This window comes from Felis catus, chromosome C1, assembly GCF_018350175.1.
Source record: "Felis catus isolate Fca126 chromosome C1, F.catus_Fca126_mat1.0, whole genome shotgun sequence".
NCBI classification, from domain to species: domain Eukaryota; kingdom Metazoa; phylum Chordata; class Mammalia; order Carnivora; family Felidae; genus Felis; species Felis catus.
Window position 1 is genome coordinate 36,772,697 of NC_058375.1, and position 17,819 is coordinate 36,790,515.

Below are 17,819 nucleotides of genomic sequence, written 5' to 3' on the forward strand. Positions count from 1 at the left end.
ACTTCCGGCCAGATCGCCGGATATCCGCTGAGTGACCCTTACAAGTCCTTCTTGATCCTGGAGTGGAATAGGTGCCGCTGTTGCTGCTGGTGTTGAATTCAGGACCGTAGCGGAACATGGGGCTGGAGGACGAGCGAAAGATGCTGACTGGGTCCGGAGACCCCAAAGAGGTAAGGCAAGGCGACCGACTCGGCCCTCTTCACTGCCCTGAGGCTCAAGACCAAGCCCGCCAAAATACACGCGGGGCCCTGTTGGCCTTGGATTCGCCCCTGGAATTTGCACGGTCGGGATTTACTGGTTCCCTCGACCCAGCCCCAGAATTCGTCGATTCATCTGGGGCTAGTAGATGACTAGCTTTTCTCTGGGCCTTGGTTTCCCCGTCTTGTGAAAGCGGTGACGGTTTAATGAGAGCGAAAATGCTGTGTCGCCTAAACTTTTGTAAAAATAGTATCTGTGTTTTTAGTCAATCAGGTGTTCTGAGATCCTGGTTTGACAAGGTCAGGGAGCAAGCAGACCAACCCTAGCGCTTCCCTCCGCTCAGGTCAGGAATCCTACATCTTCTGTTGAGGTTCCGGAGATCTGGCCTTATGCTAGTTTCTGTGAGGAAGGGATTTCTTTTTCTTTGGTGGGGGTGGGAGTGGGAGGTATATTTGGGGACGGTGTAGGAGTGTGCAGTGTAATTCTGTGAGGATGGAAGAGGGAGCTCTTTCCCAGAGGAAGAATTCCAACCTAGTAATAATTTATTGACAGCTTACTATTCCATTCCAAGTTCTTTATATGTACTCATTCCTTTAAACCACCCCATAGTCCTATGAGGTATTAGGTACTATTCCTGTTGTCATTTTACAGGTGAGGAAGCTAGCATAGAGAGGTTAAATATCTTTTCTAAGGACCACACCTAAGAAATCATGGAGCGAGGAATTGAACCCAAGCCACATGGTTCCAGAGCCAAGACTTAGCCACAGTGCTATACAGCTTTAGAGAAGCCAGCTAACTTTTGGTTTTCAGTCACATTTCCTATCCTTTGTTTTGTTCTCTAGTCACTTCTGGGCAGCTGTTCTGGGTTAATGGGTTCAGAGTAGTTGGAAACTAGTTGATCCCATGATTTTTCTTAGTCTTATTTTCAGAAAGAGGACCAGAAAGAAATGGAGCTTGCCTCAGGAAGTTCAGCAGGAAGTATACCAGAAAGTTCAGTAGAGCTCACCACAGCAGCAGATGAGAAAAAGAAAGTAGTCAGTTTTTTTTGTTTTTTGTTTTTGTTTTTTTGTTTTAATTAAGAAAACTGAGGTCTTTTATGAAGAACCTATCTATACCTTTTGGACAATAAATCTTTTTATCTAGTGTGACCTTGGTTTTTGTCATTGACTGGAAATTTTATATGAAGTAGTCCCATTTTCAGACTTGTATTTGGATTTGTTTTTCCAAAACATGCTGTGATACTTCTGCTACAAAATCATCAAAATGATCAATGTAGTAGCATTGCTAATAGGGAAATGATACAAAGGTCTTGCTTCTGGGATACAAATTTCAGGTTTCTAACTCGGGCAGGTTAGGATTTCAATTTGGTGGGTGGGAGGATTTTTTGTTTGTTTTTTTGTTTTTGTTTTTAAAAAATTTTTTTTTCAACGTTTATTTATTTTTGGGACAGAGAGAGACAGAGCATGAACGGGGGAGGGGCAGAGAGAGAGGGAGACACAGAATCAGAAACAGGCTCCAGGCTCCAAGCCATCAGCCCAGAGCCTGACGCGGGGCTCGAACTCACGGACCGCGAGATCGTGACCTGGCTGAAGTCGGACGCTCAACCGACTGCGCCACCCAGGCGCCCCTGTTTTTGTTTTTAAAAAAAAAAAATTTTTGTTAACGTTTATTTGTTTTTGAGACAGAGACAGAGCATGAATGGGGGAGGGTCAGAGAGAGAGGGAGACACAATCTGAAACAGGCTCCAGGTTCTGAGCTGTTAGCAGAGAGCCCGATGCGGGGCTTGAACTCACAGACTGTGAGATCATGACCTGAGCCGAAGTTGGCCGCTTAACCGACTGAGCCACCCAGGTGCCCCTTGTTTTTGTTTTTGAGAGAATGAGTGAGTGAGCTGGGGAGGGGCAGAGAAAGAGGGAGAGAGAGAATCCCAAGCAGGCTCTGCACTGTCAGCACAGAGCCTGTCGTGAGGCTCAAGCCCAAAAACAGTGAGATCATGACCTGAGCTGAAACCAAGAGTTGGGATGTTCAACCGACTGAGTCACCCAGGTGCCCCTGGAAAAACTTCTTCAGTATGAATTTTTTTTAAAGAGCAAGGTTAAGAAACCTTAATGAAAAACTGGAATTTGACATCATAAAAATCATCTTCATGTTTAGGAGAGATCTTTGCTAACTGTGAGAATAAATAGCCTGGGTTGAAGCTGCCTTACCCTTCCCAGCTTTCATTAGAATGAAGCAAATTGTGTTGGAATTTTGAAAACTTAATGAAGGATTGCTAAGCTAATTTGTTGTGTTTTTTTTTGTTTTGTTTTGTTTTTTTAATCTTCGTATATACCTTTTCTTTCCCTTCCCCAAATGTGGACATGTGCATTCACATTCCTGTGAATGTAAATTAAGGCAAACACCTTAATTTAGATAGGTTGAGATACTGCAGTTCAGACTCTGCTATGCCTGAGATTTAAGCCTATGCTGATGCTCCCACAGGGAATCTTTTACATTATTTGTAAAAGTTTACATTATTTGTAAGTTTGAGGTTGTGTCCCTGAATCAGAAGTAAATAGGTTAGGGCGTGGTTCCAAGTTTGTGAATGGACTACTATAGACTTTTGATGCACTTAACACTGATAGTTTACTTAGAGTCCTGAGGGTTCAGCAAGCCAAATGCAGTAACTGGAAAGCATTGGCTATAGAAGAGTTTAGGTTTGGCCATTTTCATATTCCCAGTTCAAGTTCAGTGTCTAGAAAAAATGTTTTCCTCCTAATTTCATTTGGGATGTAAGGATGAAATTAAGCTATTTTTGGTGCTAGTAGGACCTACCAGAATTCCAAACAAAATACTTTAAGTTATATGGGTTCCATGTGAACATCGGCTTGAATCTGTATCAGAAAATGTCTAATTAGGGGTGTCTGACTGGCTCAGGCTGTAGAGCATGCGACTTTTTTTTAAATCTTGGGGTGGTGAGTTTAAGCCCCACTGGGTGTAGAGCTCACTTAAAAAAATGTCTAATTAGTGTTTGTTATTTCTAAACTGGGAGCCCTTTAAGGGGCTGTTGTGATTAATCAAATTACAGATAAGTACTTTAGAGGCTTTAGAGTGTCCTGCACACTTTAGGTTGTTGCTAATTAAAGTGAGATAGTGTGTCCTTGTTGCAACGTACTCAGGGTTTGTTTTAATTAGGTATGGTAAGGTTACAGGCATGGAGACAACTGTTCTTGAAAGAAGAGTTTGTATGGGTTCCAAGAGAAGGGGGGAAGGCCACACCACCCAGGGCCACATGGGAAAGTGCCTGGACCAGCGGAGAGAGCAAGGGAAACCAGACTTTTGGTTTCTGAGGGAAAGAATGGGTGAGGCAAGATAGTCAAACTCTGGCAAGGTTAGGATTAGATAGTTTGAATAATTTTCCTTGGGTTCTGGGCTATAGAGGTGGTCTCCAGTTGTTTGGTACTTGACTCTAAGGAGATTAGGGCAGGGACAATAACAGGTTTAGTGTAGGAGAGTTAGATAAAGGAGGTAGTTGGTGATAAGGGTTTTGGATTGGTTGGTTTACATATGAAAGATGTGTCCTTAAGGCAAGTTGCTGCCTAGAAATTAGCCAGCCCTGGGAGAGGCTTTCTCTCCTGGATTAGTAACATAGCAATGCCCTACAATGTCAAAGCATCATAAAATACAGAAAATTAAAAAAAACACAATTAATACAATGCTTATCCTCCATAATTACAACAATCAGTGTGATTGGGAATATGTATTTCCTAAATTGCTGCTGACATTAATTTTGTTTTCCTTTTTTAGGAGGAAGAGGAGGAGGAGGAATTAGTGGTAAGAGCCGTCTCAGGTTTGGAACTACCTCAGTAAAAGAAAGTTTGAGCTTCGTGAAACTCTTAAGGGCATTTTAAGGCGTCTTTACTTGACACCTTGGAAAAGATGGAAGTGGAAAAGGCCTTTAATCCTTCCTGTGCTGTGGAGTGTTTGGGGGGTGGTGTGGGCCTGGGAAACAGTCTTTTCTGGGCTTGGGGCTTTAGTCATGGCATCAGGGAGCAGAGCAGCATCTTGAGGACCTAGTACTCAATTATCTGCTATTTGTGGTTTAATAAAGAATTCTGGAAGGAACTCTTCTTGTATAGTCCTTCTCCATGTTAACATTGCCTTTCTAGCTGGACAGCTGGGGTTGCATAGGGCTGGCTGTCAGATGAGGAGAATTCAAATTCACAGACATTACATATCCCAAAATGCTATGTTAACAAGTAAGGCCTCCTATAGGTCTACTTCAAGTTTGGCTAGGTTTCCTTTACCACCTTGTTTTTCAGATAGGACTGAGGCTTTCAGTGCATACTGGCAACCTTGGAAGGCAGGAATGTGAAACTTTCCCCTACTACTTAGCATCAGAATTGAATGGGAGACCCCATTCTGCCATTTCTGGCGGCAGTGTGGCTCTGCCAGCTGGCCTTCTGCACGGTAATTCAGAGGCAGCACCTTGGTTTGGTGGTTGTATTAATCAAAGCAGATGGTTGTGGGTCTCCTCCTATAACCCCATTTTGGTTCTCTGTGTTTCTCCTTCAGGATCCTCTAACAACGGTGAGAGAGCAATGCGAGCAGCTGGAGAAATGTGTAAAGGCTCGGGAGCGGCTAGAGCTCTGTGATGAGCGCGTATCCTCCAGGTCAAAGACAGAGGAGGATTGCACAGAGGAGCTCTTTGACTTCCTGCATGCAAGGGACCATTGTGTAAGTCAGCCTAAAGTCAGGAAGGGGGAAACTTATAGTGGCCAGGCAGACTTGGTGCTGACAGCCTTTCCATCCTAGGCCAGTTCCGTCAATAAGCATTTACTTATTGGCCCAATATATGTCAGGTCCAGTTCTGAGCACTTTACATAAATAGTCTTATCTAATTCTGTTTTCACTGGAGATAAGGGGTCGTTATCCCCATTTTGCAGATAAGAAACTGAGGCTTAAAGAAGAGAAATGATGTCCCAACTTGGATTGGGAATCCAGTAAGAAAGCTGGATTTTGTATCTTTAAGTAACAGACTATTTTAAAATAATTGATATCCTTGGGGCGCCTGGGTAGCTCAATCACTTAAGCCTCAGCTTTGGCTCATGTCATGATCTCATGGTTCGTGAGTTTGAGCCCTGTATCGGGCTCTCTGCTGTTGGCACAGAGCCCGCTTCAGATCCTCTGTCTCCTCTCTCTGCCCCTCTTCCACTCAGTGCGTGTGTGCATGCATGGGTGTATGTGTGTGCATGCATGCAGTCTCTCTCTCAAAAATAAACATTAAAAAAAATTTTTTTAAGTAATAATTTATATCCTTCAGCGTGTCTTATACATAGCAGTTGGTCCAAAAAGTTTTCTTTCTTTCTTTTTATTTATTTGTTTATTTTTAAGTTTATTTATTCTGAGAGAGAGGATGGTGGGGGGAGGGGAGGGGGCAGAGAGAGACAGAATCCCAGGCAGGAGATCATGAGCCAAAAAATCAAGAGTCAGGCACTCAACAGACTGAGCCATCCAGGTGCCCCTTCCTTTTTTTTTTAATTTTTAAAATTTGTATTTGACTCTTTTACATGTAAGAGTAAGGTATTGTAAATAAATTACAGAGTAGGCAAAAGTTGGATATGATTGGTTACATTAAAACTGATTGGTTAATAAGCATATGAAAAGGTGCTTAATACCTTTATCCCTCAGAGAAATACAGATCAAAACCATAATGAGATACCAGTTCACACCTACTAGGATGGCTATAATCAAAAAGATAGGGAGAAATGGGTGAAGGGGGTCAAAAGTAAAAAGGAGAAAATAAATGACATTTGCCCCCGTGAAAAAGTTAATGATCTCCATTCAAACAATTTTATGCTTCAACAATTCAATATTTGTGTTTTAATTCTGTAATATACACTGGAAATACACAAATGTACACAAGTACCCCCATTAAACACATTGTGATAATCAAGGAAGGTATTTTATGAATATAGAAAAATCTAACTGAAATCATACTGGCTAGAGATAACCATGTTTTCTTGTATATACTATCAGATTTTTAAATAAAAATGGCATCATAGATACATTTACATATAAAATATGAATAGAGGCATTTCTTTTTCAACATAATTTTAGTGGAAAGAAGCAAAATTTATATACAAAATATGTGTCTGTAATTCTCCATATCATGAAAGAAATAGATTGGTGTTGGTGAAATGTGGAGAAATTGGAAACCTCATACACTAGTAATGGGGATATAGATTGGTATAGCCCTATAGATAAATGGTCTGGCATTTCTTCAAAAAGTTAGAGTTAATATGACCCAGTAATTCCACTCCTACCTATATACTCAAGAGAAATGAAAACATGTCTATATAAAAGGTTGTACACAAATACTCACAGAAGCGTTATTCATAATAGGCAGAAAGGAGAAACAACATATATCAACTGATATATGGATAAATAAAATGTGATATATCTGTATAATGGGATATTATTTGGCAGTAAAAAGAAATCATGTACTTTACTCAAAAATGTAAATTCTACCATATGATCTAGCAGTTCCACTTCTGGTTGTATACCCTAAAGAATTGAGACTGTTCAAGGACTTAAACAGATTAGTACATGTATGTTCACAGCACTCATAGTAGCTAAAAGATGGATGCAGCCCAAATGTCCATTGTGGTATATGCATACAATGAAATATTGTTCAGTCCTAAAAAGGAAAGAAACTCTGACATGCTACAACATATATGAACCTTGAAGACATGCTAAGTAAAATAAACCTATCACAAAAAGACAAATAGGTCATTCCACTTACTAGGTACCTAGAGTAGTCAAATTCATAGACAGAAAGTAGAATGGTGATTGTTGGGGGAAATGGGGAATTCCTTAATAGGTACATAGTTTCAGTTTGGGAAATTGAAAAAAATTGGAGATTGATAATTGCTAGACAGTAAATTACTTAATGCCACAGAAATGTAGAGTTAAAAATCATTAAAATGGGGGTGCTTGGCTGGCTCATTTAGTGGAGTGTGCAACTCTTGGTCTCGGGGTTGTGATTTCAAGCTCCATGTTTGTCCTAGAGCTTACTTTAAAAAAAAATAGTTAAAATGGTAAATTGTATATTATTTAAATACTTTTATGAGCCAAGCACTGGGTTGAGATCTGGGGATGAAATAGGCATGGTCCTTTCCTTCACCAAATTGAGCCAGCATAGAAGACAAGTAGAGTAGTAAACTCTCTTGGGTGTAGCCTTTTCAGGATGGCCTTCACTGATCCTCCTGTTTAAAGCTGCTAGCCCTCCCTGCCTTTTTATTTTCCTCAGAGCATTCCTCACTATCAGAAATTAATCTTATATGTATTTTATAATTCTGTCATTGTGCAAGTTCCTTAAGAGACAGAGGTATTACCTAGTTTACCATTGTAGCTTACTCAGCATCTAGAAGAGTACCTGGCATATAGTAGATATTATATATAAACATTTGTTGAGTTAATAAACACTGTGATATGGAACATATAAGTTTCTGTGGGGAAGACAGAGGAGAGACACATTTGTGTGGGGATAGGAGTTTGTTTAGAGAAGGCTTACAAGAAATTACATGTAAACTTAAGTTCTAAAGGCAAAATAAAGGATGAAAAAAGTGGGAAAGAGTTCCAGGTAGAAGGGAGATAGTATTCAAGTAACTAGGGAGTTTACTAGGGCTCAAGAGGGGTGTGGGTATATGGAACGCTGTGGAGAGACAAGAAGCAGTATTGTTCCAGGTCATGAAGGACCTTGTAAGCCAGGATATTAAAGCTGCCATTTGATGACATCCTTTTCTTTCCCCCATGTAGGTGGCCCACAAACTCTTTAACAGCTTGAAATAAATGTGCAGACTTCACCCCAGCCTTCATGACCTGGTCATCAGGATACTTTCTTATGGTTTTGACCATGCCATTTGTTTATTTGTGTAACTGTAAGTTCATGTGAACCTCATGGATTTTAGCTAGGCAGGTAGCTTCTATGTAATTAGCAGTGATTCCTCTTAATAAAGGCCAGTGATCTGCAGACCTGCTGCCTCTTGTCCTTTTTTTAAATTTAATTTGAAAATTTCAAACATAAGACTAGGTAGAACAATAATCAACTCCCATGTACCCATCACCTAGCAAGTATGCATCTGTTAATGATACAAAATTTACCTTGATGCCATTATCACAGTTAACATGAACAGGGATGGCTCAATTTCATCGAATGCTGAGTCCATGTGAAATTCTTTCTTACAAGCGTCTTTTGACAGTTTTTGGTCTCAGTATTCAACAAGGTTGCTTTTTAAAAACACACGTATTTAGGGGGCCCCTGGGTGGCTTAATCAGTTAAGTATCTGACTCTTGATCTCAGCTTGGGTCTTGATTTCAGGGTCATGAGTTCAAGCCCTGCATTGGGCTCCACGCTGAGCATGGAGCCTACTTAAGAAATAACATACATACATATTTTAAAAAGGAGTGAGGAGATAATAAGTTTGTGAGGGGAAAGGTAGTGGATTCCAAGAAGGATGAAAAAAGGGCACCTGGGTAGGCAGTGCTGGCAATGGGAAATTGGTTACATACATATGAGTAGAAGACATCTAGTAAGTTAGTATATTGAAGGTAATAAGTGCTAGGAGAGAATGAGTTACAAATAGGAAGAAACCAGAAGGATTTGAGCAGTGTTTGAGGTATTTATGATTGAAATAAATACAGATTTCAATGTAAGTAAATACAGATGCCAGTGTATAAACATGTAGGGGATATATATTTAGCTCAGCCCACAAAGAGGGCTTTATTCTCCAATAAAAGGAACCAGGGTTCCTTGGAGGAATGGGTGATTCCAGAGCTTGGAAAGTACAAGACATTTGTTTGTTCCAGAGAGAAGGAAATGCTCAAAGAACGATAGGGACGTGTCAAGTACACAAAAGCAACTAGCCAAATCCGGAATAATTTGAGCATCAAAATATATAATGATAGTACTGGATTGTAACTCAATTGAATAAAATAATACAGGAATCCAAGCTAATAAAAATAAGTGAATCAATTAAAGGTTAGGTGAGGGGGGCACCTGGGTGGCTCAGATAGTTAAGTGTCTGACTTTGGCTTAGGTCATGAGCCAAACAGCCTGCCTAGGATTCTCTTTCCTCTCTTTCTGCCCTTCCCCCACCTGCATGTGTGCTTTCTCCCTTTCAAAATGAATAAACCTAAAAAAAAAAAAAGGTAAGGAAGGTGATACATATTACAAAAGGAGAATGTACAAACTGTAGCTTAAATGAAAGCTGGTATCCCCACTAAGGAGACACATGGCTGTAGGCAGCAATGAGAAGAACACAGCATCACTGATTCCTGCAAAAAATAGATAAGCTGAATCTAACCAGATAAATAAAACAGGGACATTCTATAAAACTAGACATCGTACAAAGTAATCCTCATTTGTATCAAGATGGTAAAAGTCAAGGAAAAACTGAAGAACTGCTCCAGATAAAAGGAAACTAAAGAGACAAGACAATGGAGTGCAACATGTGATTTCAAACTGGATCCTTTTGTTATTAAGGACATTATTGGGGCAACTGGTATCTATTCTGTATTGTCCAATATGGTAGCCACTAGCCATAGATGGCTACTGAACACTTGAAATGTGGTTGAGGTATTGAGGCTTTAAATTTATTATTTTTTTAAAAAAATTTCTTTTTAATATTTTTGAGAGAGAGAGGGAGACACAGAATCCGAAGCAGGCTCCAGGCTCTGAACTGTCAGCACAGAGCCCAACATGGGGCTTGAACCCCCGAACGGTGAAATCAGACCTGAACCAAAGTCGGATGCCCAACCGAGCCACCCAGGTGCCTCTAAATTTATTTAATTGCAATTAAATTTGAATTAATTTATGTTCAAATTGCCACGTGTGTCTAGTGGTTACCATATTAGACAGCAGAGGTCTAGGCATTGCAAATTGAACCACCTGAGTGCTGAGGGAAGCTGGCGCTGTAGATGTTGGAAAACTGCTCCAACTGCATAAGCTGTTGCTATGTGGGAATACACAGCCAGTGTTGCCAGACCACTTGGTAAGGAGCCAGAAATCCAAGTTTTATGTTAGCTCTCCCAATTTTTTAATGTGGACAACTAACTTTTTAAAAGCATTAGGCTAAATAACACACATCTATGGGCTGGCTTTGGCTCACTAGTTTGCAACCTCTGGTTGCAAATGAAAAAGACAATATGCAGATAGTTATATATGGATAGAAAGTGAACCATGGCAAAAATGAGTACCTTGTGCTTCAGAAGTAATTGATACTCAGTATAGCCAGCAAGGCTGCAGAAAGCTTCATAGATGAAAATATGGCAGTGGAGCTTCTGAGAATCTGAAGGATTATGTTTGCAAAAATGGGGCAAAGGGCCACTTGAATCTAGAAGCTCTTTCAGCCTGTTGTCCTAGCTACAGGGATGGCCAGCATTTCCCAGCCATTTCTGACTTAGGACCCATTTCATGGTGATGTATAATCTCACAAAATACCTTTAAAAATACTGGGATTGTATTTGTTGTACATAATCTGATTATTTTCAAACAGCTCATTAAAATCTCAAACATATAGGAAAGCTGAAGTTTTACAGGGAACATTTCTAAACTCATCACTCAGATTTCAGTGAATGGTTAGTAATGTGTTATTAGTTTTATCATAGAGAGGAGGAATTACCCAGAGAAAAAGCTCCAGAATTCTGCCTAGAGGATTCTTGAGTCTGTTGCTGAATATTAAGCTGCAATTGAATAGGGCAACACTCTGTGTAGCCAGGCAAAGAACTACTGGGTACCTATAAATTGACTAATTCCCAGAGTTAACAGAGGGCTGGGAGTTGTTTGAGTTTTGGCGAGCTAATGTGGGGAATTCCTATTAAACTTGTTGAACACCTGGAGCATTGACTCTGGAAGTGGACGCTTCAGCAGTAGGGCTAAAGCTAGCCCTAGAAAGAGGATACTGAAGATAGGCTATACCACATCTTAAAAAGGAGCCTTGAAAGGATTAGACTGATTCACAAAAAACCTGACTGCCTGCTGGAACAAAGTCCAAGACATTTTAAAAGAAGACAACAAAATCTAGCATTCAACAATGTAAATTTTGCAATACCAAGCATTCAATAAAAAATTGCTAGACATGCACAAAACAGGCAAATGTGACCAGGAGAAAGATAGTCAATAAAAACAGACACATGATGATAAGATGAGAAAATAGTAGACAAGGACTTTGAAAGAGCTATTACAAATATGCCCAAGAATTTAAGGGAAATGAACATAATGAGAGAAGTGCAACATATAAAATAAATCAAATAGAATTTCTGGAGCTTATAAGTGTAATATCTGAAATTTAAACTTCACTGGACAAGACTGACACAAGATTATACAGTGAAGAAAAAAAAGTGTATGTGTACTGGTATGCTCTTGAAGACCCAGCAACTGAAACTATAAAAACTGAAGCACAAGAGGAAAAAAAAACACTAAAAATAAATGAACAAGGAAAAAGTAAACTGAGACAATATCACATGGTCAGAAGAGAAAGTGAGAGATGGGAAGGAAGAGAGAAAAACAAATTTTGGGGGGTGGTGGGGAATACCATATTATTTTATTTGAAAGAATGTTATAAATGAAAAAACTTAAGTAGATGTTTTGGAACAGAAAAAAAAATGGAAACAATAATGGTTGAAATTTTACAAATTTAATGAAAATTATAAATTCATAGTTCCCAGAAGCTCAACATACTCTAATCAGTATAAACAGAAAGGAAATCACACCAAGTCACTTATTCTCAAATTGCTGAAAACCAGTGATAAAGTGAAAATCTCAAAAAGAAAACATGCCATTACATACAGAGGCACAATGGTAAGAATTACTACCCACTTCTCCTAAGAAAAATCATCTTTAAAGCTTCGAAAGGGGCACCTGGTGGCTCAGTTGGTTGAGCAGCTGACTCTTGATTTCAGCTCAGGTCATGACCCCAGGGTTGTGGGATTGAGCCCCACATCGGGCTTTGCACTGACTGTGGAGCCTGCTTGATATTCTTTCTTCCTCTGCCCCTCTCCCTGCTCCCCCACTCACATGTTCTCTCTCTCTAAAAAATAAAGTGTTGAAAGAAAGAGATGTTTATCCTTAAATTTTGTATCAAGTGAAAATATCCTTAAATGAAAACTAAATAAGGATGTTTTAAACAAACAAAACAGGGGCGCCTGGGTGGCTCAGTCGGTTGGGCGTCCGACTTCCGCTCAGGTCATGATCTCGCGGTCCGTGAGTTCCAGCCCTGTGTCAGGCTCTGGGCTGATGGCTCAGAGCCTGGAGCCTGCTTCTGATTCTGTGTCTCCCTCTCTCTCTGCCCCTCCCCCGTTCATGCTCTGTCTCTCTCTGTCTCAAAAATAAATAAACGTTAAAAAAATAATTAAAAAAATAAAAAAAACAAAACAGAATTCATTGTCAGCAGACTTGGATTCTACAAGAAATATTAAAGATAGTTCAGGAAAAATAAAATACTAAATGGAAACTTTGATCATTCTATCTCATTTAAAAAATTTATTTAAAAGATAGCTTACAGGGGTGCCTGGGTGGCTCAGTCGATTAAGTGTCCAACTTAGCTTAGGTCATGATCTCACAGTTTGTAAGTTCAAGCCCCGTATCGGGCTTCCTGCTGTCAGCACTGAACCTGCTTTGGATCCTCTGTCTCTGCTCCCCTCCACCCCCACCCCGCTTTCTCTTTCTCAAAAATAAACATTAAAAAAATTTTTTTTAAAGATAGCTTACAATGAAAAGAACACATTAAGTAGAAAGAAATTATAAAGAGTAGAAACCTATGAAATAGAAAAGAAAGGAGGGGTGCCTGGGTGCCTCAGTCGGTTAAGCATCCAACTCTTGATTATGGCTCAGGTCATGATCTCACATTTGTGAGTTCAAAGCCTGAAATAGGCTCTGCACTGACAATACAGAGCCTACTGGGATTCTGTCTCCCTTTCTCTCTGCCCCTCCCCTGCTCTCTCTCTCGCTCTCAAAAATAAAGAAATAAACTTTAAAAAAAAAGAGAGAGAAAAGAAAGGAGAAAACCCATAAAACCAAAACCTGGTTCTTTGTAAAATTCAACAAAATAAACCTGTAGTTAGGCTGACAAAAGTACCCAAGAGAGAAGATACAAATTACCAGTATCAGTGATGAGAGAGGGGACATTACTATAGATCCTACAAACCGGGTCAGCAGCCTTTTTCTGTAAACATTCAGACAGTAAATATTTTTGGATTTGTGGGACATATGATCTCTTGAGCAACCATTCATCTCTATTAGAGCCACAGTAAATGAAAGGTGGCTGTGTAAAAATAAAACAGTATTTGAAATATTGGCTGAGGCTGAGTTTGGTTTGTGGCTATAGTTCGATGCCCCTTGCTACAAACACTAAAAGGGTAATAAGGAGATATTCTGAACAACTTTATGTGAAGAAAACTGGCAACCTATGTGAAACAAATTCTTTAAAAAACTCAAATTGTTAAAACTGCTACTGGAAAATTCAAATAGCCCTATATCAGGGTTTCTCAAATTTTAGTAGTACTTACATTTTGGACTAGATAATTCTTTGTGTGGGGGATAAGGTTTTCAGCAGTATCCCTGGCTTCTGCCCACTAGATGCCAGAAGCATCATCTAGTTATAATAACCCCAAATAACTCCAGATGTTACCAAATGTTCCCTGGGGAAGGGATATCATCTCTGGTTGAATATAACTGCCCTATGTCAATGAAAGAAACTGAATTCACAATTAAAAACCTTCCTTTCCACCTTACCCTGTACACCCTCCCCCCCAAAAAAACAAACAAACAACAACAACAAAAAAAACAAAAACAAAGACACCCAAACACCCAACTCTACGTGGCTTCACTGGTGAATTCTATCCATAATTTAAGGAAGAAATAATACCAATCCTATAAAAATTCTTTCAGAAAATAGGAGTGAAGAGAAAAAAAAAAGGAGTAAAGGATGCTTTCCAAATTCATTTTATGAATCCAGCATTACCTGGATATCAAAATCAAGCAAAGATATTACAGAAAGAGAAAATTTCAGGCCAATATTCTCTGTGGACACAGGTGTAAGAATATAACAATATATAAAAAGAATAATGATACATCATGAACTAGTATGTTTTTCTACAGGAATGCAAAGTTGGTTCATCATTTGATAATCAGGCAATATAACTCATCATATTAACAATACAGCAGAAAAATCATATGATCATCTCAATAGATACAGGAAAAGCATTTGAAGAAAATCAACAACCATTCATAATTTTTAAAAAAAAAATCTCAGCAAACTAAGAAAGGGAAATTTCTCAATCTAGTAAAGGACATCTGTTTAAAAAAAAAAAAACCTATATAACATCATATATAACGATGAAATACTGAGTGATTTCCCCCAAGAATGGGAACAAGGCAATCTACTACTACCACCTGTATTCAATGGTGTGCTGTAAGTCATAAACAGTAAAATAAGGCAAAGGAAAAAAAAAAAGGCATACAGATTGGAAAGAAGTAAAAATGTCTTTATAAAAAACATGACCTTGTGCACAGAAAAAGTGAAAATAGTTCCAAAAAGTTACCGAAACATAATTTAATTTAGCAAGGTCTCAGGATGTAAGATCAACAGACAAAAATCAATTGTATTTTAATAACTAGCATTTTCTTAAAAAATGAACAAAGTAAGCCTGTCACTGTCAATTCAAACAATTGATAGTACCAGTCGCCAAAGATAAAAATTGAGCTAATTTTAGGGACACCCGGGGTGGATCAGTCAGTTAACTATCTGACTCAGCTCAGGTTATGATCTTGTGCTTCATGAGTTCGGGCCCTGCATCGGGATCTGATGTCAGCAGGGAACGTGCTTCAGATCCTCTGTCCCTCTTTCTCTCTGCCACTCCCCCACTCACACTCTCTCTCAAAAATAAAAAAGAAACATTAAAAAGAACAAAGAGAGAGAGAACGAGCAGGGAAGGGGCAGAGAGATAGACACAGAATCTGAAGTGGGCTCCAGGCTCCAAGCTGACAGCACAGAGCCTGATGCGGGGCTTGAACTCACAAAATGTGAGATCATGACCTGAGCTGAAGTTGGAATCTTTTTAAAAATTTTTTTTTTAACGTTTTTATTTTTTTATTTTTGGGACAGAGAGAGACAGAGCATGAACGGGGGAGGGGCAGAGAGAGGGGGAGACACAGAATCGGAAACAGGCTCCAGGCTCCGAGCCATCAGCCCAGAGCCTGACGCGGGGCTTGAACCCATGGACCGCGAGATCGTGACCTGAGCTGAAGTTGGAGGCTTAACCGACTGCGCTACCCAGGCGCCCCTGAAGTTGGAACCTTACCCGAATGAGCCACCCAGGTGCCCCAAAAAAACATTAAAAAAAAAATGTTGCCTTCAAGCAAAATTAGCATTTTGAGAGGCACCTGGCTGGCTCAGTCGGTGGAACGTGTGACTCTTGATCTCAGGGTTGTGGGTCTGCAAACCACACTGGGTGTAGAGATTACATACATACATACATACATACATACATAAAGGGGTGTCTGGGTGGCTCAGTTGGTTAAGCATCGGACTTCGGTCCAGGTCATGATCTCATGGTTTGTGAATTCAAGCCCTGCATCAGGCTCTGCTGACAGCTGATAGTGCACAGCCTGCTTTGGATCCTCTCCATCCCTCTCTCTGCCCCTTCCCCACTCTATCTCAAAAATAAATAAACATTTATAACTAAATAACTAAATAAATAAAACTAGGATTTTGAAAAAAAACTGGTACCCATTATTGTGAGCTTAAAAGTTTTCCTTGGGGCACCTGGGTGGCGCAGTCGGTTAAGCGTCCGACTTCAGCCAGGTCACGATCTCACGGTCCGTGAGTTCGAGCCCCGCGTCGGGCTCTGGGCTGATGGCTCAGAGCCTGGAGCCTGTTTCTGATTCTGTGTCTCCCTCTCTCTCTGCCCCTCGCCCGTTCATGCTCTGTCTCTCTCTGTCCCAGAAATAAATAAACGTTGAAAAAAAAAATTAAAAAAAAAAAGTTTTCCTAACATATAAAGTTTTCGATGAGATCAGTAGTGATATTAACAAATATGATTTTTGATGTTGTATAATGAATGTGAAAGCATTTGTAAGCTCTGCATAACTCAGTGACCCTGATAATTTCCAAATAACCACTGTATGATGTGACAAATCAAGCTTAGGCAAAAGAGTCATTTTAACTACAAGATAGATCAATGGATCTCAATGTAACAGAGTATGAAAAGTTATAGATATGGTTTCAGATTCCACACTGCTATCAACTTTTTTTTTTTTTTATATTCATTTAGTTTTTGGAGAGTGTAAGCTGTGGAGGGGCAGAGAGAGGGGGACAGAGGATCCAAAGCAGGATCTGCACTGACAGGCTGAGAGCAGCCAGCCCAGCGTGGGGCTTGAACTGACCAACCCTGAGATCACCACCTGAGTGGAAGTCGGATGTTCAACCCAACCAACTGAGCCACCCAGGTGCCCCTGCTACTGACTTTTTTTTTCCCTGCTACTAACTTTTAAGAAAACTACCACTTGTCCAATTTTGAGATAGTACCAAAGAATATCCTATATATATATATATATATATATATATATGTCATATATATATGTATATATATATATGTCATATATATATGTATATATATATGTCATATATATATATACATATATATATATATGCTATTAAAATACTCCTCTCTTTTCTAACCACCTATCTGTGTGAGGCTGGATTTTCTATATATACTTAAACAACATATCATAACACACTAGAGGATGAAGATCCAGCTTTTCATTAAGTCAGACATTAATTTGCCACATACTTGTAAAACAATGCCACTCTTCTAAATTTCTTTTAGAAAAATATAACTATTTTTTCATAAAGATACCTATATTACCATGCAATGGGTTTATTGTTATTTTTAAGGAGTAAATATTTAAAATATTTTGTTTTAATTTCTAATCTGGCAAATATTGATAGCAAATAAAAAGCTTAATAATTCTTAAGTTTTAAGAGTGTAAAGTGTCTCAAGACCCAAAGGTTTGAGAATCATTGATCTACTCCAACCCTCTCTCTCTTGATTCCCTATTTTATAGATGGGTAAACTGAGGCTTGGAGTTGGAAAGGACCCTTCACAGGGAGACTGTGGTTGTGGTCCTGACACTCCACATTCGGTATAAATCTGTGAGAAGAGGTGTGCTGGGATAACTCCTATTTAGTGTATTCAATCTCTCTTCACTGGATCCTTATCTGGATTTAAATGTCATGAGATTTTTTTTTTTTTTTTAAAGACTTTTCTCTGGGCACCTGGGTGGCTTAGTCAGTTAAGCGTCCAACTTCGGCTCAGGTCATCTCGCGGTTCATGAGTTCGAGCCCTGCATCGGGTTCTGTGCTGATAGACCAGTGCCTGGAGCCTGCTTTGGATTTTGTGTCTCCCTCTCTCTCTGCCCCTCCACCACTCTCTCTCAAGAATAAATAAACATTAAAAAACATTTTTTTTTTAATAAAACAAAAAAGGCTTTTCTCTATGCACACATCTCCCTCCATCTTACAACTGCTAGGTCCCTGTTACAAACTTCTTTCTCATCTTTCACTCACTCATTCAATGAC

General features: G+C 39.5%; 1 protein-coding gene across 2 annotated transcripts; it reads left to right on the top strand.

The window, feature by feature from the left end:
* Positions 1-11: 11 nt before the first annotated feature.
* LOC101095032 (cytochrome b-c1 complex subunit 6, mitochondrial) lies at positions 12-8,214 on the top strand. 2 transcript variants are annotated; one of them, XM_019836926.2, is made up of 5 exons: positions 55-170; positions 3,985-4,011; positions 4,500-4,647; positions 4,753-4,914; positions 7,999-8,214. In XM_019836926.2, exons 3-5 carry the CDS (start codon positions 4,585-4,587, stop codon positions 8,029-8,031), a joined length of 258 nt encoding a protein of 85 aa, XP_019692485.1. In that variant the 5' UTR covers positions 55-170; positions 3,985-4,011; positions 4,500-4,584; the 3' UTR covers positions 8,032-8,214. The 2 variants fall into 2 exon arrangements, with proteins under 2 accessions (XP_003990099.1, XP_019692485.1); XM_003990050.5 differs by lacking the exon at positions 4,500-4,647 and having other exon boundaries at positions 12-170.
* Positions 8,215-17,819: the final 9,605 nt, after the last annotated feature.